The sequence below is a fragment of the Haliotis cracherodii genome, unplaced genomic scaffold (assembly GCF_022045235.1).
Source record: "Haliotis cracherodii isolate W230 unplaced genomic scaffold, xgHalCrac1.p SCAF_2, whole genome shotgun sequence".
NCBI classification, from domain to species: Eukaryota; Metazoa; Mollusca; class Gastropoda; order Lepetellida; family Haliotidae; genus Haliotis; species Haliotis cracherodii.
The window spans coordinates 40,934,673-40,959,107 of record NW_027266275.1 but is presented as its reverse complement, the minus strand read 5'-3'; the positions used below and the strand labels follow the sequence as shown (position 1 = coordinate 40,959,107).

Sequence of the window (24,435 nt, the reverse complement as noted above, 5' to 3'; positions counted from 1 at the left end):
TCATGGGTTGCTGAAGACCTATTCTAACCCGGAGCTTCACGGGACATCGATGCTACTTAGAATTGTACATATTTTGAATAACTAACAATGGTCCGGACTGCAGGCGTTTCGTCCTAACGAGGTTCACATTACATCATTAAACCTCTGAATATAGATCGTGGTCAGGTATCTAACTTACATATATTAGACTAAATGATATTTTGAGGAAGTGAGTGAGTTTAACACCGCTATGAACAGTATTTCAGGTATATCACGGCGTGTCAGCTTGATGTCGGCGGTAGGCCCAGGGTAACATAGATTGTGAACTAATCTGAGAAAACCCAGGAGCATGCTTGATGCTAGGACAGGGTTCAGAACCACGGAGAATCTTTGTTTTAAAATACACGACAGCTGATCCTTGTAAAGTTAAGGTAATTCTGAATAGAATGTTGCCGCACCTGGAGAATAAGTTAGTGAAAGTATTGAATTTATTCAACTCGCTGTCGGCAAACACTTGGAAGACCGTCAGTTGAGGAACTCAACATGCCGCGCGCTGTTAATGCATCTTTAGTGAAGTCTGTCTCAGGCGCCGCATTTTGCTGGGCAGGGTTGCGTCCCTTGGGAACGCCAGAAACCTATGAGCGTGGGGTCGAAACCCATTTCGCCCCTATCATATGGCTAGGTTTGTCAGCACCATGCCCGTCCTCGTGGATTTCACTATAGCGGTAAACGTCTAAGACTGGCATCACTTCCAGTTTTCCTCCAACATGAAGCTAACACGCCGTGATATAACTAAAATACTGTCCTAGCGGGGTTAAATCCAAATTACACACTCATTCTAGCCAATTCTAGTAAAAATCTGGACATGCTTGAAACCAAATCACGGGAATCTTCGACTTTGTCCTCTGAACTTAACCATTGCCCGACTTTAAGGAGGCTAGACGTGTCCTGGCAATTGTCTATCTACAGCCGCTCTGGTAATATCCGAAGTTGACATATATGAGCATGTTTGTCACGGAAGAGGTCAGCAACGTTACTCACGGAAACATGTATGCTGACGGTGAGGGTGGTGTTGTCACAGCTGCTACAGCTGACGTACGGGCGGATGTTGTAAGCGGTGACGGTGACGTTGTAGTTGCCGACGTCAAGTGCCTGTGTAGCTCTGATGCTTCCATTCCTCATCACCTCGAACTTATCCGAGCCTCCAGTCATCATGTACTCAATAACCTTGTTGTCACCGGAGTCGGAGTCGTGCGCCTGTGTACACAAACATCAGCATGATGGTCATTCTCTGGACTGAGGATTAATCTAAGTCGCCGAAACACTGCAACCTTGGGGACCAAAACACAACTATGATACCTGTATCAAATACATCACCATCGAAAAAACATTTCTTGTTTCATTTTAGCCATAATCAAACATGGGTGTGTACTTTCTTTTGCCCGGCAGTGTATATTGGCACCAATGGAATAACGGTTGATGATGGTGGATATGATGACACGATGCTAATGAAAAGAGGGGAATAAATGAGAAAATGAAGAAAGGTAAAGCTACTGTAAGCAGAATACATAAACTACATTGCATGCCAAATTATTCTAAACGTGATAAGACAAAAGTTTCACGCAAAGCTCTCACTGAAATGGATCCAAACATTGCGTTGTGAAAGTGGTTACTTTAAACTGTCACAGACTACTTTGTATCTTGAAAATTAAACTAAATCTTTAAACTTTTGATTTTCCTGTTTTAAATCTTTATTTGTTGGATACTCTAAGTCACAGTCTAAAAATTAAAATTGTTTTGAGGAGGGAGTTCAAATTTATATTTAATCCATTCTTAAGAGAATGTTTTATATATTTTTACACAAAAGATAACTTATCTTGAAAAACAGAGTGGAAATAGTCATGCCCTGTATTTGTCAATCTAACCATTAGCAGACCGGATGACTTACCACAGCTGTGTATAGGAAGTCGGCTTGAACGCCCTCGTTGACTGTTATGCTGTCAGCGGTCGACACAAATATCGGGCTGTTATCATTGACGTCATTCACGACGACGGTGACGGTGACAGTGGTAGACCGAGCGGGGTCACCATGGTCCGCAGCGCTTACCAACAGTACGTGGTTAGTCTCGTTCTCATAATCGAGATCACGAAACGTGGTGATCTCCCCTGAACTGCTGTTGATTTGAAATGATGCCACTTGAGTTCTGTGAATGTAAAACATGGTATTGTGTCGACAATATACCAAGTATATAGGCCCTTCAACGTAAGTGTAGGGTAAGCACAGAACTGTCGAACTTCTAGCATAAGACATAACATTATGTACATTAAAGTTGGTAATAACGTGATTGTTCTCAATGATATCACATGGATTTAAGGTGACGATATAAATACCACTGTCGGTGTAAGTATTAACATCTTAAAAGCAGCACGGCATACATAGGAAGAAACGATTTGTGTACAAACTATATTTATCAGCTGTCTTTTTCATTTCACTATTCCATTGTGAAAACTGTACTTGTTTAGTTGTAAATACTTTCTGAGAGGGTATGCTAAGTTCTTCTTTTGTAGATAACCTATGCCCAATCTATTTCATCATTGAATAAATCATTTAAACTAAACCACAAATCACATCATTATGTCTAATAATCAGAATATTCTAGGAATGCCCTAAAATAAAGCAGCCATGTTATTATCAATATGTACGGAACAATGCTGTGCGAGTTGACAATCAATATTTGTGTGAATGGTTTGTAGACATCATAACGGTTAAACTCAAACGGACCACAACTTACCCCTCCAGCAGGAGAGAATACGTTAAATCATGATTTGCTCCTATATCGGCATCTGTTGCCTGGAAGAAGATGAAAACAATACTTTATTCAATCGCTTCTTGATAATTGGATAAATATTAACATGAATTCATCTTATTCGAGATATGCAAGTTACCTACATGGAAAATAATTACCCGTTCCTTAACCAATCAGGAGCTAGTGTGTTAGTGTCAGGTGAGATCCTACTATATCCACTCCGAGTAGGATATGACGGTAGCGGGGTGAACGGTGTTTTACTGAGTGAAATTGTACATATACTGGAACGAAAGTGGGATGGACACAAACATTCGGCTCATATCGTCCCGTACAGTCTTCAGAAGGTACAGAGATTTACGCCTCAGTGACACGCTTCTGTTTGATCCGCGGACTTTCAGTGTGGTAACTCAGAGACTGAACAGGGACAGTTGGGACATTTTGATGTCATGGTATCCGAACAGGCCTGTCAAACAACTTGATTGTATAACACGAAAGCTGGCTAATGAGAAAGCAAGATAATTTAAATAGGGTAAATGCATATAAGTCAGTAATCCGGTTGGTGCATCATGGAAGTAGAGGAATATCAATCCCCAAACTCATATAAACAAACGCCAAGTCTTACCCCCACTCGCCCAATGTGCTGGCCTGCTCCTATGTCCTCAGACACAGGGAACGTGTAGGAGGTGTTGCCGAACTTGGGACTGTTGTCGTTCACGTCTCCCACCGTTATAACGACCGTAGCGTTTGAACTCTGGAGAAGCAAACATACTTACATACCAGCCATTTAATATTCCTGGGTAGGGGTAGGGTATTGGGGTGGGATTGGTGACTGTTTGCTTGGAATTTCTTTTAAAAATTCATTTGTTCCAGAAAATGATAGAAATAGTAACTCTGCTTCTTAACTGTTCACTGGATATGCCTGTTGTTTGTCAAGATGGGTTGTGGTTCCCCTTATTGTTGTTTACTTCCTTTCAGAGAGAAACATTGTGTGATAACAGTGATAATATTGTGTCTCACACAATCCTATGCAATGCAGTTAGTAGACACGTCATCTCGTGTATATTGCTATGTTCTATACGAATAGCATATATAGACTATATAAACAACATACTGATCATATCAGCTGTTTCGTGTTATTAACGGTCAAATTGTTATTTTTTCTGAAATATTACATCATGCCTTTTCAGCGCAATCTACACTTTGCGTTATCACATACCTTATGTCCATCGGATGCTTGCACAGTGAGGGTATACAGGTCATGTGACTCCCTGTCCAGGATCTTGACCAATGTTAGCACTCCACTTAAAATAACACAGTAAATATTACATCGCAAATAAACAGTAACATCATTTTCAAAATGCTCCCGTCTATTTGATAAAAAAATGAATAAACACAATATTTTGTTTAGGGGATGAAAAAATAAATCTATTCTCGAAAATGCTGAAAACAAAACATTTCGTCCTCGGGTTTAACGAACAGAAAAATATTCATTGAATATACCCTATAATTTAAAAAATAATATGTTTTGAGACCCCCGAAAGGGTGTTTGTCTCCTCCTTATATATACAAAATTGTATGCCCAGAAAAGATGACTTCAAAAATATTGTCTCAACCAGAAATTCTCCTATGCACGTACCTGTTTGAGTCCAAGCTGAATGTGTTGTCTCCGACTCCGCTGATCACGGTGTAGGTGACGCTGTCACCACTATCGCCGTCACTAGCCTGCCAAGAAAATATAACAGTCGGATTAGCAAGAAATTCTATTTATTGAAATAAAACATTTTTAATTTACCATCCATTTTAACGAAGAAAATATCAACATACAATGTATATATATTTTACAAAAGAGACCTCGATTCTCCAAACTGGTACAGTATGGTAAAAGTTTGTCTACTGCCGCATTCTCGCGATCTCAGATCTGCACAACATTTATGAACTATAGCTTTGTCAAAACATGTTGCAACTATCTAATGTCCCTTACACTGCTCCTTGAGTGTCTTTAATACTCACAACAATCTGCATAAGTAAAGAGTTTATTGGTGTATCTTCAGGAACTGTGCGGTTGTACGTCGGAGAGTCAAACACGGGGGCGTATAGGTCCACGTCATTGATGACAACAGCCACGCTGACTACAGACGTTCTGAAATACATTATTGCCAAAGTACACGGGGCATAACACGCGGAACACTATCACATGGGTGAACAATTAGAAGACCGTGAGAACTAGCATCACAATGGAAATAGCATCTGAAGTTAAAAGGGTGCTGGGCTTTGAATAACTGGTAGACCAACAAAGTTTGATTCACGTCGTTCAGCCCACACCAAGTCTGTTACACCACCCAGACTGGACTGGCAGGTAGCAGACTGAGGAACCTCGTTAAGGCCCTCTAAACTATATAATATAGTATTGTGTCTTGTTCCTGCTGCACACTGCCAGGTTTGTTTCTGGTACTTCACAGAAAGCTGGTAACTCTAACTACACTTCAGTGACATAGCGCATGTACCTTCTTGAAAAGGTATTTACAAATGAGCAAATAATGGATTGATTGAAATCTCTATAAGACAGAAAACTCATAGAACATGACTCAAATCTCGCTCGACTATGTCACCCCCTGAGAGAAACAATCAATACTAATGTATCATATGTTGATAAACACACTGAATTCATTGTGTATACGTACAACTAGTCCCACGAAGCTAAACACTGAAACACGTAAATACCTTCTATGTGAAGGGGGGCCTTGGTCCTCCGCTGTAATTGCCAAATACACTTGTCCGACATTTTCATCTCCTAGTGTAACGTTCACAGTTATCTCCCCTGTGTCTGGGTCAAGTTTGAATATAGGTGACGTTATATGCTGGATGGAATATTTAACAATTCCATTGGCCCCTGCATCAGCATCCGTAGCGTTTACCTGTAATCAAAGGCATGACAGTCAGTTGTTATATTTGGTATAGAATCCGTCGTGATTTCGAGTTATGATAGGTCCCCAGCCATGCTGGTCGTAAGAGGCGACTAACGGGATCGGGTGGTCAGACTCGCTGACTTGGCTGATACATGCCATCGTATTCCAATCGCGTAGATCGAAGCTCATGTTGTCAATCGCTGGATTTTTTTGTCCAGACCAGATTATTTACAAACAAACATCATATGGGTGAAATAATGCTGACTAGGGGAACAACACATTTTGTGTGAGTGATAAGTAAAACAGATTAGAAATATATCGAATTACTATAGATTCATTGTGGATAGCGGGCACCCGAGCATTTCAGTTATGTTCGACGATCACTGCTTCTGGTAAGGTTAGGACATGTCTTCAAACATTTAAACCCTAACAAAAGCATAACGAGTATTAGCATCACTTTTTACTTTATCTTTTAATATCACAGTTCATCTTAAAGATGTAATGTGTGAATGTATACACCCGACAACAAACAGTAAATCATCTGCTCAATTTCAATACATTTATGCCAGACCTACCCAGCCGACAATTTTGCCGATGGTGTCGTTTTTGTCGATGGAGAAGCTGTAGGTGGGGCTGTCGAAGGTGGGGCTATTGTCGTTGACGTCTTCCACCGTGATTATCAAGGTGCTGTTGCCGCTCCTCAACCTTTCAACAGTGAACACCTCCTCGGCGTATATCTAAAGACAATAATAACCATGATGTATATTAATAATAATGCTTCATGTTAATCGTATCGGGCCGTATATGAATATGTTATAGGGTGTATTGCGAGATGTAATCAAATACACAACACCTATAACCTATGTTTTGACAATAATAAGGGCTGAAGTATAGATCTTGTTAATTACCTTACATTTACACCTGTGTTTCTTATCTCTTCTGAAAGCTAATTGGTCAATTGTAACTTCATTCTCCATTCTGTCATGAATGGATCCCTGGATCCTTTCGCTACCACAGATTTGTTGGGGAAGTAACACCCCCAGCCTTATGGGTATTATGGCAGAGCTTCTCACGCCCATGGGTGTAATTTGATTGCACGGTTACTTTCTATGTGTCATTCAAACTGGACTCAAAGGGAAGCTATTGTAGCGAGTGAGTCAAATATATTCATCATAATAGAAAAGAAAACAGTGCAAAAACGAATATGACGATACATTATTTATGACGTCACGTTTTAGTAACATTACGTCATCCGGTCTACAGATTGACGTTTTTTACATTTTCTAAATACATGTATAATATGTATAATTGCAAACTGAAAATTTATAAGGCTTTATAAATTAAAAAACAAATTTGTTGGATTTACGTTGATAGTATTACAGTTTCATCACGTTATGTCAGCTTAATGTGAACGCCCAAAGGTATGCAGGTCCAGCCATTAGTTTACCACTCTCTAGAATGGTTGCAACACTGACAGATCAATGGTCAAACTGGTACAAATCTTAGATTCGATCCTATGTCAATGATTGCAATAAGTCTCACCTCCAGAACATATTGGGCCTGTTTCTCCCTGTCGATGTTGGCCCCTGTTCGCACTCGCACCATACCGATGTCTCCCTCCGTGTCGACCTCAAAGGGCACTGAAGTGTTGGTGAAGTGGTAGACGAAGGCGGCGTTGAAACCCTGTAATAGTACAGTCAATGACATCGTCTACAGTTTAATGACACGCTGCTTTGAACTTTATATTTTTGTCTACCCCAGACACACACAGTGGGGATTCCAGTCACAAATGCAGGCCGTAAGAGGCGATCAAATGGGTGGGGTGGGCAGGTCCAGTAACATGGTTGACTGTGCCCCGACGGAGAGGGTCGTGGCTCATGAAATCAGTCACTGGATTGTCTGATGGGAGTCGGTTATTTACAGGCCGAGTATGGCGTAAAACAAGAAACAAAAAACAACAACAACAATATATACAATCCAGACACACACACACACACACACACACACACACACACACAAACACCCACACACCCACCCACACACACACAAACACCCACACACACCCCAGAAATTAAATTATGGTTTCTGTGTAGCCCTACTGTCGCTTGTCTGCTAATTGCACACATGTACAAGAAAGGTCCCCAAAATTATATGTCACATGAATAAAACACATATCTACTATACTCAATGGGAGATGAAAGGACGTGTTCTCTGTATTCTTTTAATGGATGGTTCCATGGACCACGATCAAGCACGAGTGATCAAAAGACTTGTGGAAACATTACTGTACATGGATGTCCGACAATGGTAATTTCCTTACGAATATGCAACAAGAACCAGGTGAGCTATACTCACAAATAGGTGAAGCAAACACCTTATCAGCAAGCGGTTGCATGAATAGTATGACTCCAGGCACAAACACTGTTATTTGTCGTTCGGGTATGTACAAGTTGGAGCTCCCCATATAACGACTTCTTATTACTGACAGTAAGTTTCCCATTCATTAAATATATAGCACTTCACTTGTATGTATTTCAATCTCCTATCCATTATACATGAAATTGGTTACGTATAATGTTCTATTGTTCTGCTCAGTATATCATGCTTTAGTATCCGTACTAAAACCTTTTTAAGTTTAGTGGTATATACGCTGCTTTTCAGCCGTGAACGACTTACGTAGTCGTCATCTGTGGCGTTGACGCCGATGACTACGGTGCCGGGAAGGGAGTTTTCAGTCAGACTGGCTGTATACGATGACGCTGACATCACAGGAGCGTGGTCATTGACGTCTATTACAGTCACCAGCACAACAGCGTCGTCGTAACGTTCTTCTGGTCGATCCGTTTGAAACGCCTAGGTTAAAAAATATATATATATACTGAACAACAAAAGTTTCTGTGACATGAATAAGATTTAATGGAAAGTTATATTTTTTACCAAATCTGAAACAATTTCGGTTTGCAACAGATAAAAGACTCCTGTACGTGTTCAAATGGTTTAATTTGCCATACTGACTTCAGTAAACGCGTGATTTCATAAAAAAAACAAAAAAAACATGAACATGCCAAAATGTCAATTTACAAATCATTAGCGTATGTGTCCACCTGTCGTTGCGAAGCAAGCAACACATCTTCGGCTTATGGAATGGACCAGGCGCCGCGCAAAGTCCTGTGGGATATCTGTCAATATCTACTGAAGCATGTTTCGAAGTTCCGGGAGTGTCTGTGGAACACGTGGTTGACGTCGAAGGCGCCGATCCATCTCATCCCACATGTGCTCGATTGGTGAGAGATCAGGGGAGCGAGCCGGCCACGGGATGACATTCACAATGTTTTGTTGAAGGGAATCCTGAACAAGTCGAGTAATATGAGGCCGGGCGTTGTCATGTTGAAAGGTAATGACGACGTAAAACCGGTAGAACAACAGGGCCGATGATGTCGTCGCGGCAGCGCTGTCCATTCAGATTTCCCTCTACCACTATCAAACGGGTCCTCTGTCTTGCTGTAATCCCACCCCATACCATAACGCTGCCGCCCCCGAACCGATCTTCTTCCATAACACAATGATTGACGTAACGTTCACCTCGACATCTCGACACTCGAATCCATCCATCGCTGTGGCTGAGGTGAAAACGAGACTCGTCGGTGAATAGAACTTGTTCCCAATGCATGGCCGTCCAGCGTAGACGCTGTCTGCACCACTTTAGACGTGCTTGACGGTGGTTTCCCTTCAAAATGGGACGTCTGGTGGGTCTTCTGGCGACAATCCCTGCACATCTGAGGCGACGACGTACAGTTTGTGAAGATATTCGTCGAAGGCCAGGGATGCTTCTTGCAGTATCTGTTGCTGGCCGAAATCGTTTTCGTAGGTGTGTTGTTCGAATCCAGTTGTCTTGTCGATTATTGGTTATTCGTAGCCTGCCACGTCGAGGATGGTCTCTGACTGCATTCATCTGTTGCCAACGTTGCCATAAACACCAAATTTTGTTTCTGTGGACGTTAAATTGTCTTGCAACATCACGTTGACTCGATCCTGCTTCAAGCATACCAATGGATCGCAGACGCTCATTTTCGGACAGGCGTGGCTTTTCGTAATGTTGAATAATTGGGTTATTGTGTTGTTTTTTCTCAGTGGTTGTGAGCATATGGAATCCCGTTTACGCACATGATTTTATACCCATTCTTGGGTAGTGAAATGCATGGAATGCATGCTTTTCTGTAGCAGTTGCGTTTTTGTGACTGATGGTATATGTGAACCAATTGTTCCCTACCTTGATGCTGATGGTATATGTGGACTAATTGTTCCCTACCTTGATGTTGAAGGTATATATGGACTAATTGTTCCCTACCTTGAAGTTGATGGTATATGTGGACTAAATGTTCCCTACCTTGATGTTGAAGGTATATATGGACTAATTGTTCCCTACCTTGAAGTTGATGGTATATGTGGACTAATTGTTCCCTACCTTGATGTTGATGGTATATGTGAACCAATTGTTCCTTACCTTGAAGTTGATGGTATATGTGGACAAACTGTTCCATTGAAGTTGATGGTATATGTGAACCAATTGTTCCCTACCTTGAAGTTGATGGTATATGTGGACTAATTGTTCCCTACCTTGAAGTTGAAGGTATATGTGGACCAATTGTTCCCTACCTTGAAGTTGATGGTATATGTGTACTAAATGTTCCCTACCTTGAAGTTGATGGTATATGTGTACTAAATGTTCCCTACCTTGATGTTGGTGGTATGTGTGGACTACCGTTCCCTACCTTGATGCTAATGGTATATGTGGGCTAATTGTTCCCTACCTTAAAGCTGATGGTATATGTGGCCAATTGTTCCCTACCTTAATGTTGATGGTATATGTGGTCTCTGGTTGTAGGACTCCGTTTGCCATCAGGCTTCCATTGTTGAGTATTGAGAACGGATTGCCTGGCGACGCTGTGAAGAATAACACAGAGTTAATTTGGGTTACGCCGCTTTTAAAATCAATTCCAACTTATGTTGGGGACCCGGATTAGAATAGGTTTGATATAAGAAAGGGATCGGGTGGGCAAACTCGATGACTTGTCTGATTGCCAGCGTGTCATCGCATCCCGACGTCGTGGAGTGCTGCTCATAATATCAATCACTTGTTTGTTTGACCCGAGACTGGTCTTCAGGTTTACATGTCTTTGTCATATAGCTGGACTATTGCTGACTGTTAGACTTTATATATAATCCGTGGATTTGTCTTTTTTTATTGAGAGAAAACAACCAACGCTGTCTCTGAAAATGATTTAACGAATGCCCCCATGATACGCAAATAGTAGCATGGGTATATGCATTTCCTGGGATTTTTCTAACCTTTTCGCTACAGCCTTTGAGTTCAATGTAAATATAGGCCCCGACAGCCCATGCACGTGACTTTGTAGGTAGCGTGGCATCGTTATCGGACGACGTGAACGTTGCTCGCAATGTTAACCACTGGTTTTTAAGACAAAATTCGATTATTTTCAGGCCGCCGTCATATAGCTTGAATATGGTGGTGTACGGGGTTATGCAACAAACACATAAGTCACCCCGTTTGTTCAATGTGATGCTGGACATACCATCAGTGATGTTGTAGTCTATTGTTGCAGACACCCCCGTGTCCTCGTCCTTGGCTCGTATAGTCACATCCAGAACAAAGTCTCGGTAGGTCTGCAACAGAACACACAGCTCAGTACTCATATACAGATTCTTTCTTTCTTTCTTTCTTTGACGCCGCACTCAGCAATATTCCAGCGGCTTATGTCGGCTGTCTGTACATAACGCGCATGCAGCTGTGTGTGGCTGCTTCTACTAGTCCGGACTGATGCCGATTTTATAGTCGTAGCCAACAGAGATACCATGCCGCAGGTTAACATGAATAACCCACTCAGACATAGTATACTGACTTCGAGCCGAACAGTACTTGTTTTAGCCCTTTATGCCGAGCGTCAGGCAGCATAACAACAAGACCCATCTTTTAACGTCATTTGAAATGACGCGACTGGGGATCGAACCCCGAAACTACCACTAGTCCACGAAGGTGGTTTTCCTGAGTGCTTTAGGTTCCAGTACAATGGAGTATGGAAATTCCGACCTACCCCTTCGTTGATGGTGGCATTATACAGCGGGTGCTCGAATCTCGGGTTGAGGTCGTCTCCGTCCAGGACATTTATCATTATCAGGGCAGTACTATTGAGCCCGTTAAGCGTATTCTCCTGAAACACATTCACAGTACAACTGAAACAGACAACCCTTCCACAAAATCATATTATAGTGATACAACATGTAGGATGTGTCATAAAATATGTACATGGATACTTACATTGATACAGACAGACCCTTGAACCCTAATGTCTAAATAACTTTACGTTGCAACTAGTATTGTATCCGAGAACAGTACAGAACACGCGCTGCGCAAGAACACATTAAACATGTTGGCAAACATGAACATCAAACTCATTAAAATTAGATGTTAATGCTCTCTACCGCTACGTGAAGATTTGAGGACAAACTGTCAGATCTTATAAATGGGTAAAATATTACCTAAAAGGGACAGACCATATAATGCAGGGACGTCATATTTCAAAGACCGCTGCGGCACTACTACAGCTCGCCTTTGTATTGGCAATATGTAACAAGGCAATTAATTCCCTTTTTGTTTGAAATAGAACGCTGTATGTTTGATGTTTTGACTAGATTTGATTTGAGGCCATAATTCATGGCTTCACCGCTTACATTATGTCGTTAGAGAACTTCTATACACACAGATTCCGCCCAGCAGACAACCAGAAAAGAACAATGAGATGTTTATTTCTATTTAATACACGTGTCCTACTTTCGCTGTTATAGTGACGTTGTACTGCTTGCTGCCCGAGAAGTCAAAGTCAAGTCGTTGTAATGTCACAAGTTCCGTTCCAAATGTGTTCAATCCAAAAAGCGGTGGATTCTGAAATGAATTATTGACTTTGTAAGTTCTTGATATAAAAAGATACTAAAACAATAAATATGACTTATGTCTCTGCGAGAACGATTTTATAACATCTTTCAGCATATGAATAATACGGATAACACAAACTGGAGTTATGTACAATGGAGTATTAAAAGCATCATTCTCATTTAATCGCAAATGTTTACCGCCCGTTATCAGAAACAGTTTATATTATTTACACGTTCATATCCATAACCGAGTGATTCTGATTGTACAGTTTGAATAAAAAACACGAAAGACATTGGTGAAACCATTGGTAAAGTGAAACCCGGTCAATTCTGAAAACCCATCATCTGGGTGATGACTAATGGTAGACGTCTGTTTACACCAAGGGACACCACTCCGTTTCTTGAAGTTTCATTCCGCGAATTAGTTTTGTTAATCCGGAAAATTCAAATTCGTCAGTGCCGCCCGAATGAGCGGAGTGGCAGTGTGTTATGGAAGTCTAACCTGGTTGTGTGACAGGGAGTAGTAAATGCGGGTTGGGGTGATGTCCGGGTCGGTGGCAAGGCCCGATAAGGTGAACACTGTAGTGTTTGGCAGTGTCAGCTGAAACAGTAGTTAGCAGAGATTACAAAATGCATTTTCGTTATATATCTAAGGTACTTTATACTATTTTAGGGTTGCACAAAATATGTAAGTGATTTATGTGGCAAGAACATTTCCGAAGAAATCAATGCAAAACACAACATTGTGACAGTCATGAAGCACGTGACCTCGGACAGCACGTGCCAGGGGTGGTATGCCAGATTTACTCTGGCTGTGAGCAGACGAGTATTGTTTTCTTGGAACCAAACGTTCAAAGACACTTTAGGAAACACATATAAGCATTCAAGCAACAGCGACGTTTGCAAGGTGCTGAACGTGTACGTGTGCCATAGCCATGTTACAGGTGAGAACACAAGTCAAAGTACTGTTGCCCAACACTGCATGTTTTTCAGTCTTTGATCAGCAGATTGTGGCCCTGATACAAACAAATACATAACGTCGATGATCGACGCCGCTCTGGACGTCGAAGGGCAACAACTCCAGCCAAGGACAGAGTAGTGAGAACGATGGCATTACGAAATCGGCTGCAAACTGCCACTCAGAGATGGTACCGGTTGCAACAGGCAGCTGGTGTAAGAGTGCATGCCCAGACGATGCGAAATCGTCTGCACTGATGACATTTGCGTGCAAGGCGTCTATGTGTCATCCCACAACTTATTGCACTCATTATCATTCAACTCATTTGAATCAGAGGCGTCAGTGGTGTAGGAACGTCAGCACTGGGATAATCGACATTGGGCTTATGTCATGTTTTCTGGCGAATCGATCGCGAGGTTCACTCTCGACCTCCATGACCGAAGGAATCGAGTTTGGAGACGTCCTAATGAGCATTTTATGGACGTTAACGTCTAACGGCATGATCGCCTTGGGGGTGGGTCCATACTGGTATGGGGTGGTATCACAATGACTGGCCGAACTGTGCTCCATATTGTCCATGGCAGAATCAAAGTCAATACCTCGGGACAACATCATTTCACCACTGGTGTCATTTGCACAACGTGCTGGGCAACGTTTCATCTTTCAAGATGATACTGCACGAACTCATCGTGCCAGGATTGTAACCCAATGCCTCAAACAGCAAAACATCGATGTCATGCCATGGCCAGCACTCAGTCCAGGCCTTTCCCCCTCCAAACACGTCTGTGACTTCATTGGTAGACGTGTACGTCAACGTCAAAATCCACAGATCCCCTCCTTCCCAGCAGACATGATCATATCATTACCATTTCCCCATACCATATAGATCAGAAGATGTGTCTGGATGATTCCCACTATCCCCTATATTTCTGGCATAATATATTTAGAACGCGGGTGTTGTTTTAAGCCGCAGTCACCAGTATTCCAGTTCTATCATGGCGGACTATTGAAGGTGATACACAGACGGATCACACATTGTGAAAACATGATCCCCATTTCCGTCGGCTGTTAGACAATTAAAAGATGCAAGGGACCTGTCCTCAAAAGCGAAGTAACTCGTTCTTACCTCACTGACATAAACTGTATAGATGTTTTGTCCAAACTTTGGAGGATATTCGTTGACGTCTGCAACCAACACTGTAAAATCGATCCTTATACCCTATGGAAGAAAGAACAGTAATTGTTATAACCAAAATCCAAGTACAAATTTCAAGATGATCTGGCCAAAATGTAATGTTAGATTCATTCTTCGACTAAACACTTACCCTTGGTGTAAGGGGCCCTGTACAGGTGAGCTGTCCAGTAATTTGACTGACCTGAAACAGGACTTTCTCCGTAATTTAAAATTCTAATAAAATATACATATAGAACAGTTCAGGAAGAGTTGATTGAATGGTTTAAACATAAACTAGTTGGGCGACTTCATCAATTTATAACATTTTCATTTTCACTAAAGATGAAATAACACGTATGTTCGACTTCCAGTGAAATTTCCATCAATTCATCAGGTTCATTACACATCTGTGACGTCACTCTATTGTTTAAACGATCAACTATTTTTAGCTGGTTGTTAAATATCTACACTTGGAATTAACGGAACCATTGATTTTTTTAAATTTTGACAGTCATGTGAAAGATTTCATTTTTTTGTCTGAAAATACGTGTCGCTAGCAGGCCTCGAACGCTCATCATTTTACTAAAACAACTGGAGAAGAAACCATGCCCTTCTCCAGGTCTATATTTCCGTTTACCCCTGTCAGCAGGCAGTAAAGGTGTTCAAGGGGTTGCTATAATACTCGTTTAGGTTCCCTCGCCTTTTTCGCATCTACGACCCCGTTCACACTGACAGTCCTCATGTGGCCCACCTGCTCTGTACCTGACCCTTCTGCTCTGTGCCTGACCCACTTGTTCTGTGCCTGACCCATCTGACTCACCTGCTCTGTACCTGATCCACCTGCTCTGTACCCGATCCACCTGGTGTAACCCACCTGCTCTGTACCTGATCCACCTGGTGTAACCCACCTGCTCTGTACCTGATCCACCTGCTCTGTACCCGATCCACCTGGTGTAACCCACCTGCTCTGTACCTGATCCACCTGGTGTAACCCACCTGCTCTGTACCTGATCCACCTGGTGTAACCCACCTGCTCTGTACCTGATCCACCTGCTCTGTACCCGATCCACCTGGTGTAACCCACCTGCTCTGTACCTGATCCACCTGGTGTAACCCACCTGCTCTGTACCTGATCCACCTGGTGTAACCCACCTGCTCTGTACCTGACCCACCTGGTGTAACCCACCTGCTCTGTACCCGATCCACCTGGTGTACCCCACCTGCTCTGTACCTGATCCACCTGGTGTAACCCACCTCTTCTGTACCTGATCCACCTGGTGTAACCCACCTGCTCTGTACCTGATCCACCTGGTGTAACCCACCTGCTTTGTACCTGACCCACCTGGTGTAACCCACCTGCCCTGTACCTGATCCACCTGGTGTACCCCACCTGCTCTGTACCTGATCCACCTGGTGTAACCCACCTCTTCTGCACCTGACCCACCTGCTCTATACCTGACCCACCTGGTGTAACCCACATGCTCTGTACCTGATCCACCTGGTGTACCCCACCTGCTCTGTACCTGATCTACCTGGTGTAACCCACCTCTTCTGTACCTGATCCACCTGGTGTAACCCACCTGATCTGTACCTGACCCACCTGGTGTAACGCACCTGCTCTGTACCTGATCCACCTGGTGTAACCCACCTCTTCTGTACCTGACCCACCTGGTGTAACCCACCTGCTCTGCACCTGACCCACCTGGTGTAACCCACCTGCTCTGTACCTGATCCACCTGGTGTAACCCACCTCTTCTGTACCTGATCCACCTGGTGTAACCCACCTGCTCTGTACCTGACCCACCTGGTGTAACCCACCTCTTCTGTACCTGATTTAATTCGAATTTTTGGCATTCTTTGACCCATTAATTTTGACAGTCCACCTGATTTAACTCACAGTTTCTGCATCCAGTGACCCATTAACTCTGAGAATCCACCTGGTGTTTCCAGCCTCAGGAAAGTTCTCAAGTATGATGTGATTGGGCGGCGTTGTGGTGACTGTCACTTGACGATCACTTGGAAGGGTCATGTTCAGGTACACTTTGTTTTCTACAAGAAAAGATTAAAAACATATTATATTCATATATGTGAAATATCTTTGAAACAAATACTCTCGTTTTCAGTTGATGATATACACACAAGACTGACAACACAATTTACGGACACAAAAGCATGGAGGCCAGTCAATGTATTGAGAACTACTACAGAGAAGGAAGAGAATTTATGGACTTCTTTATTATGAGGAATACAACGTTTCGGAGTATCAGGTGATGAAGGAGTAAATATATACTCCGAAACGGAGTGTTCCTCATAATAAGTTCACATTCATAAATTCTCTTCCGTACATACATGGACATTATTTTGTTTGTATCAAACAAAAACTGGCTTCCATGGAATATATGGTTTGGGTGAGATCAAGTCATATCTTCTTGGAGATATCACTGCAATGAAATTGCACTACAATCATTTGCAGACTATAGCGGCGACATCGGTTACCATGGCGTCACAATCAAATGTCATTTTTAATCTCTCTGTCATTGAAGCTGGGTGGCTGTACTGTTTTTAAATCAAATTTTAAAAAACCTAGTGTTTTTAATCAGTTTCTTAAAGTTTTATCGACAAGTCTTGATATAAGAGGCCGCCTCCGTGGTTACCCTGTCTGGCGCTCGGCGTTAAGGGGCTAAAACAAGGACTGGTCGGCTCGGAGTCAGTATACTGTGTCTGAGTGGGGTATTCATGTTAAACTGCGGCATGGTATCTCAGTGTGCTAGCACTATAAATCGGCATCAGTCCGGAGTAGTACATGCAGCCACACACACATACACGTACATGCACGTCGCTATATAAGTGCAATAATCTTGGACGCGACGATAAACCCTATTCACCTCACCTCTTGGTATAAGACACTCGGGAGCGATTCTCTATATATCAGTCTGATGTAGAGAGGTATTTAAGGTAAAGAGGTGGTAATGTAAAACATGTGTGCACACTGTGCGGCGGAGGTACACGAAGTTTACACGTCTGGGTTAACGTTAATACCTCAAACTCAAAAACACATTCAAGTAAATTCTTATAAATAAATAAGTGAGTGAGTTGGGTTTAACGCCACTTCAAATATTATTCCAATTATACAACGTCGTGTCAGCTTAATGTGGGAGGAAACCCACGAGGACGGGTATGGGGCTGACAAACCTAAAAACATAATCGGGGCGAACGGGGATTCGAACCCACAATTCTGGTTTCTGGCGACTCTGCACAACGAATCGCGGCGCCTTAGAAGACGAGGCCACGCGTGACCCCTATAAATAAATAAGTCATCAAGAGGACTACGTATCTAATTATTAACACACAAAACTGAAGACAACAACAGGAAATCAGTGACAGAAAGGCAACCCAAGGCCCGCCTACTCTATTATCAACCAACCAGGAAACACTAGCCCGCTTGTTGGTGTGGCCTGTTTTTTTATCGTTGATGGGAACATAATCGCAAAACCAGTTGCTTGGTTAGCCAATCAAATGGAATGGAATCACTTGCAATTTATTTGCATACAAAATATATTTGTTCTTTTACCCTGTTTCAGCATCGAATACGCGGGAATCTACGGAAGCGTAGTAGGGCCACGGTGAAAATATTTTTTGTCTAAGTATCTCCTACGTAGGACTTAGTATCTCTTACGTAGGACGTAGTATGGACCAGAATCACTATCTCCCACGTAGGACATATTATCTCCTACGTAGGACTTAATATCTCCTACGTAGGACTTCCTATCTCCTACGTAGGAGATACTAAGACCTACGTAGGAGATAGTAAGTCCCACGTAGGACATAGTAAAGCCTACGTAGGAGATAAAAAGTCCTACGCAGTAGATAATAAGTCCTACGTAGGAGATATTAAGTCCTACGTAGGAGATAGTGATTCTAGGCCATACTAAGTCCTACGTAGGAGATAGTAAGTCCTACGTAGGAGATACTAAGTCCTACGTAGAAGATAGTGATTCTAGGTCATACTAAGTCCTACGTAGAAGATACTTAGAAAAAAAAGAATTCACCGTGGCCCTACTACGCTTCCGTAGGAATCAGACAGCGTTTGAAATGTGTAACTTACCAGCATGGTGTTCGACTTCTCGGTAGAAGGACGATATCTCACTGTTAACCTGTATACAGTCTGTAACAGGGAGGTTTTTGAATATGTGTATATTCCCTCAAAATATTAGATTATGAGACAATCGTGTGATAGATCAATAGCAATACACAGGTAGACAAAGTTAGAGATCCAATGAAACCTTCGCTCACAAATCAAAAGAAATCGAGTATAAATATCGCTGTCTGTTATACATTTAAGTATTGTAATATAATTGTATATTACACGCTTAAAACATAAATTCCAACTTTTGAAGTCGGCACCCTGCTTATGTTGAACCCTAGATGACACGATATATGTCCAGTTAACGACGTTTCCGTTTAGCTCAACGGACATATTGTCTGCCATGAGTGAGTGAGTGAGTTAGGTTTAACGCCGCTTTTAACAGTATTCCAGTCATATCGCGGCGTGTCAGCTTAATGTGGGAGGAAAGCCCGAAGTGATGCAGGTCTCATACGTTTACCACTTCGGTGAAACCCACGAGCACGGGTATGGTGCTGACAAACCTAGAAACATAATTGGGGCGAACCGGGATTCGAACCCACAATCATAGGTTTCTGGCGTGCCCAAGGGACGTAACTCTGCACAGCGAATCGCGGCGCCTTAGACGACTGGGCCACCCGTGCCCCCTTTGTCTGCCATGAAAATAACCACACGGCATAATAGCTATTGTAATATCCCCTGCACTTCATCAGTGAAAGAGGAAGATTGTACCTGAAGCAGCATACTGATGAGGGAGGAGGATGAAGACAAGAGCTCCAAGAAGCGCTGGCGTTGACATACTGCAGCCAGCTTCAACCTACTGGAGGACTAGCTACCTAAAACATTTAAACAAATATAAAAGTTAGTTGGGACATAACATGCACAAAACGATTCTTGTAACCTTAAGCCATCTTGTAAAAATTCTCTATCAATTGGATGCTGTCAGAGTGGTCATGGAGCCAAGAAGCAGTCCTAGATGAGGCGTTGGGTCTCTGCATTCTCACGTGCTGCCTGGCTACCATACAAATATGCTTGCATCGAACCATCCCTCAGAGTCTCTTTCAGGCACCAGAACATATAGTTAATAACACGATTCACTTCCGAAACGACGCTTTGGTAGCGAATGGATCCAGGGTATTTATTTCGATAGAATGAAGATAGATAAACTGGACAATCGAGGGTGACATCGCCAAGGCATGTGAAATATAGATCGAATTTAGATCCCTGCTTTCTAGGTACAATAAACAGATAAATCTTTTCTAGTTCCGAGTACGTTATTCTTGATATTTCACGATGTCATTTAAGAAGGATCATTTAGACATGCCAGTTTAGCCCTGATGACAAAATATTTGAATAATATGAGCAGCGGATGACGTCATACCAAAATGCTATAAACAACGAAGCGGTATGGAGTCATTTTTCTTCAACTGACCAATCAACTTCCAGACTCACTCAACGACTTGTAGAGCCAGTGGGATCATATTACACTCATTTTTGTTGTTTGTTTGTTGTTTAACGCCTCACTCAGCAATACTCTAGCTGTATGACGACGGTCTGTAAATAATCGGACCAGACAATCCAGTGATTGATATCATGAGGAGATACTCATTTTATTCTATAAGTATCATCACATCTTGATTTCATATCATGCGGTAAACCTGGTGCAACCTCAACGTCGGAAACTGAAAATAGGCCACAGCAAGGCCACTCACCCGAACAAAAATGTCGAGGTGTGAAGAGTACGCTGAAACACACTAAATCCTATTGTAGGTAGGCAATTATGTTATAGTTTCGACAGGATTCATATAGGTCTATCAGCATTGACAAGTGTGTGAAGATTATCTCCATCCATCTTACAATTACCCATCCTATAATTTTGAATGCAGTTAATAAAACGTGTAGATGTCCTCGTCATAGTTACACCACATGTATTGTATACATCGTATACATGCAGGGACACTAATATTTACAGTAGACTGTTCAATTACGCTGTCGAAGTTTGTTCAATTACGCTGTGAATCACTGTTATCGATAACAAACCCCAGTGATGATAATTTGATACGTGTCATAAATATAGGGTCACGTGCTTACCACCTGTGATGTCATCCTGGTACAGTTATGTTACGTTGGTTTAATGTAGCATTGATTGTAGAATCAGATTGTGTAAAGAGAGCGCAGAGAGCATGATTGTATCGAATTTCAATACATCTGTTTACTAGTGGTATTTTGTAATTATAATTAATTAGTTTGTGAAATAAACCGCTGTCTTTATGATTTAGCTATCTGAATATTAAACTAAACTGGAGGACAAAAGAAAGTATACACTTGAAACTTAACGCTTTCCTCTTGTCATTACTGTGAAGCAGCGGCGTTAAACCCAACTCACTCACTCGTTGATGTGATGCATGTAATATCGCCATTGATATCAAGAACTTCACCATCGACCAAACATTTCTTGTTTGGTTCGTTTTAACCACCTGAACCATGGGTGTATACTTTCTTTTGGCAGCCTATGTTTTTTACTTTTGCGTAAATACTCACGTAATTGTGATTAGTGTTACTGACGAAGCTTGAGAAGAGAAGTGATTGATTATGGAACATTTGTCTTATATCTAAGGAATTGGCTGGGTCTAAAACTTTAAGTCTTTATCCATGAGCAGTTCATTTTTCTCTATTCAAGTGCAACGGTGATTCAATGGCAGAGTGAGTGAGTTGATTGATCTACAGTCGAGACGGACAATAATTATGTAGATGTCCGACGGGTGGATGTGATCGTTCAGGATACGATGACACACCAGCACAACCGGGGTTGATTTATTGGGATTTCTCGGGACAACTATTTACCGTCTAATTGTGATAGTTAAAACTTACTACAGTCGTAACGATGGACGACGTCATTATGTATTGGCAAATATAAATCAAAATATGTCCATGAATTCATACTTATTAAGACTTTTATTGTAAGGTTAATAAAATGTGGTGTTTTTCATTGACTAACATTAATTATGTACTTTCTTATTGAGCATACAGGTATAATGTTATAGCGTGGTTTTTGTCTTTGGTCGACTTCTAAATGACGCAATTGTCGATTAACCTAGTAGAATAGAAAAGGGTTGTAATTTTTATATGATTTGTAAGTGTAAAAATTAACACTTTTATTAATGTCAAGTATAGATAAGTTTATCATATAACGAAATCGGATATACCGAACAGTCGGTCGTAATGAAACAGTTTGATTCATAAACATGGATAAGGACTTAACAAACGGTAACCGGAACTTATAACGAACCGATATGTTCTGTAAATCAGGTGTCCGGAGTGAAGTGTGTCAGTGGAGACTGGTCTCGTCACGTGAACCATTCCCACACACTGTTAGCATGATAATGTTAATGTATATCATTTATCTTCGTGTGTGCATGCAATCTCTCTCTCTCTCTCCCTCCCCCCTCTCTCTCTCTCTCCCTCTCTCTCTCTCCCTCTCTCTCTCTCTCCCGCCCCCTCTCTCTCTCTCCCCCTCTCTCTCTCCTTCCCCCTCTCTCTCTCTCCCTCTCTCTCTCCCTCTCGCTCTCTCGTTCTCTCTCTCCCTCTCTGTCTCTCTCTCTCGCTCTCTCTCTCTCTCTCAGTGATATTAACATACATCTTTGTTTAATCATAAATGTAGTTTACACTTACCTTTTTGTGAGTTTCAGTAACCTGCTGATCAGTTAAACATAGCCAACTAATACTTTCCTCTAAGAAAACACGGCGAAGAAATAACATCCAAGCAACGTACTCCAATCAAGGCGTATTCCACATAGAATCTCAGGTTATGACAAGCTCGGAGCATGCAGCTTAGCGTGTGTTTTCGCAATCCGTCAAACGGTTATTCGTACATTAATATCGACACTGACAAAACTGAACCCTCTTAACAGGGTGTGACGGCTATCGGAGTGAAAATAGAGCTGACATTCGATATGAACAGAATATACTCTGTGTCATTGATAGTTGCCGATTTGCAGTCAGCGGTATTCGGGTCAAAGGCCGACCGATAACACCCTTGATGGAATTCGAGAACTATTTGACAGCTTGTTGGGTACATGAAAGTGATACGTTACTGTGCCAACTTCACAGTCAAAGTGAATACACGATGTACAAAAATGTTGACGATCACATGATATCACATCTACGATATTGATTAAAATATGTCATTGTTGTTGGTTAAAGAAATGTTAATTCCCGTATCCTGTGAAACTGTAGTCACGTTGGCAGCTTTAACCCAGAAATCACCTCCATATTTCCTCCTCTGAAACGAGTCTGCCGCCCTTTCAAGAAGGTCCAGTACTTCACGAATGTTTATGATGATCATCATCACCATCATCGTCATCACATGTTAACCTCCACATTCAAGGTTAAGCATTGACCGTAACATTTCCTGAATGCTTCAAAGACTGTCCAAACATCAGTGCGTTGGCCAGAACTCAGGACAATCATCTGATATTGGAGGAATTCTTCTTCTTAATGGAACTCAATGGAACACCAAGTACCAGTAGGAAACCTCAAGCCTGTCTGACGTTGTTGTGGAACTGTTTTCTTCAGGAACAGGTTCGGCCGCCCTCGTCAGCGCCAAGGACCATGTTGACGCTGGCAGTAGTTACCGTACTACTGCTTGTGGGCGACCACTATCTGAATGCAGTCATCCAGGGATATTCATAATGTAACATGGGTATTTTCTCAAATGGTTCGAGACAGATGTCCAATGGGTAGTATTCATTCATGTCTGTAAAAGCATTACATGATATGGGGAATCTCTGTGAAAGGGACAATTCATGCGTGTCCACTGTGGTTAGTTTGTTCTGCTGATTGTGTTTGTTTCTCGAGCACAATTTCTGTTTACTTTGAAAACACCATTGTTGAAGTATTCTCCCCAGGGTGTGTTAATGTACATGTACTTGTCATAGTTTAAGTAAATGTAATGTACTTCAAATGGCTTGTTTTATCATTTTTGAAAGTTACATATTTTTCTTTTAAAAATGCTTCCCGAATGGATTATGTTAATCTTGTACCAAGTCCGTAATAAGTCCTGTTGATGTATGCGTTAATCAAGTGCCTTTGAATCTTATCTGCGCATCTAATTTCTATATATATATTATATATTCTATCCATATTTGACATAATTCCAAATGTTTGTTTGTTTCATGTTGTTTAACGTCTCACTATATGACGGCGGTCTGTAGATAATCGAGTCTGCACCAGACAATCCAGAGATTGACCTAATGAGCATCGATCAACGCAATTAGGATACGATGACATGCTTAAACGTGTTTAAATTCTAAACATGTTTAGACGGGTTGCCCAGACGTTAAAGATACTGCAATTCGCTGTGCAGAGAAACCTATGATCGTGGGTTCGAATCCAGGTTCACCCCGATTATGTTTTTAGGTTCGTCAGCACCATACCCGTGCTCGTGGGTTTCACCGAAGTGATAAACATCTGAGACCTGCATCACTTCGGGCTTTCCTCCCACATCATGCTGACACGCCGTGAACTGGAATACTGTT

General features: G+C 41.9%; 1 protein-coding gene across 1 annotated transcript in view; it reads right to left on the bottom strand.

Moving 5' to 3' along the window:
- LOC139468103 (protocadherin Fat 4-like) overlaps positions 1-22,924 on the bottom strand; it is a 60,939-nt gene extending 38,015 nt beyond the window's left edge. Inside the window, exons 1-22 of the mRNA XM_071249837.1 lie at positions 22,571-22,924; positions 19,631-19,734; positions 18,881-18,940; positions 16,673-16,824; positions 14,927-14,977; positions 14,728-14,820; positions 13,146-13,244; positions 12,543-12,653; positions 11,806-11,922; positions 11,287-11,377; positions 10,542-10,636; positions 8,369-8,545; positions 7,235-7,375; positions 6,268-6,429; positions 5,508-5,701; positions 4,797-4,926; positions 4,423-4,508; positions 4,003-4,087; positions 3,409-3,537; positions 2,772-2,830; positions 1,928-2,183; positions 1,021-1,236 (exon numbers count right to left, since the gene is read on the bottom strand). Coding sequence (XP_071105938.1) covers positions 1,021-1,236; positions 1,928-2,183; positions 2,772-2,830; positions 3,409-3,537; positions 4,003-4,087; positions 4,423-4,508; positions 4,797-4,926; positions 5,508-5,701; positions 6,268-6,429; positions 7,235-7,375; positions 8,369-8,545; positions 10,542-10,636; positions 11,287-11,377; positions 11,806-11,922; positions 12,543-12,653; positions 13,146-13,244; positions 14,728-14,820; positions 14,927-14,977; positions 16,673-16,824; positions 18,881-18,940; positions 19,631-19,697 — 2,571 coding nt within the window. The 5' untranslated portion in view covers positions 19,698-19,734; positions 22,571-22,924. The remainder of the gene's footprint in view (positions 1-1,020; positions 1,237-1,927; positions 2,184-2,771; positions 2,831-3,408; positions 3,538-4,002; positions 4,088-4,422; positions 4,509-4,796; positions 4,927-5,507; positions 5,702-6,267; positions 6,430-7,234; positions 7,376-8,368; positions 8,546-10,541; positions 10,637-11,286; positions 11,378-11,805; positions 11,923-12,542; positions 12,654-13,145; positions 13,245-14,727; positions 14,821-14,926; positions 14,978-16,672; positions 16,825-18,880; positions 18,941-19,630; positions 19,735-22,570) is intronic.
- Between the last annotated feature and the right edge of the window lie 1,511 nt (positions 22,925-24,435).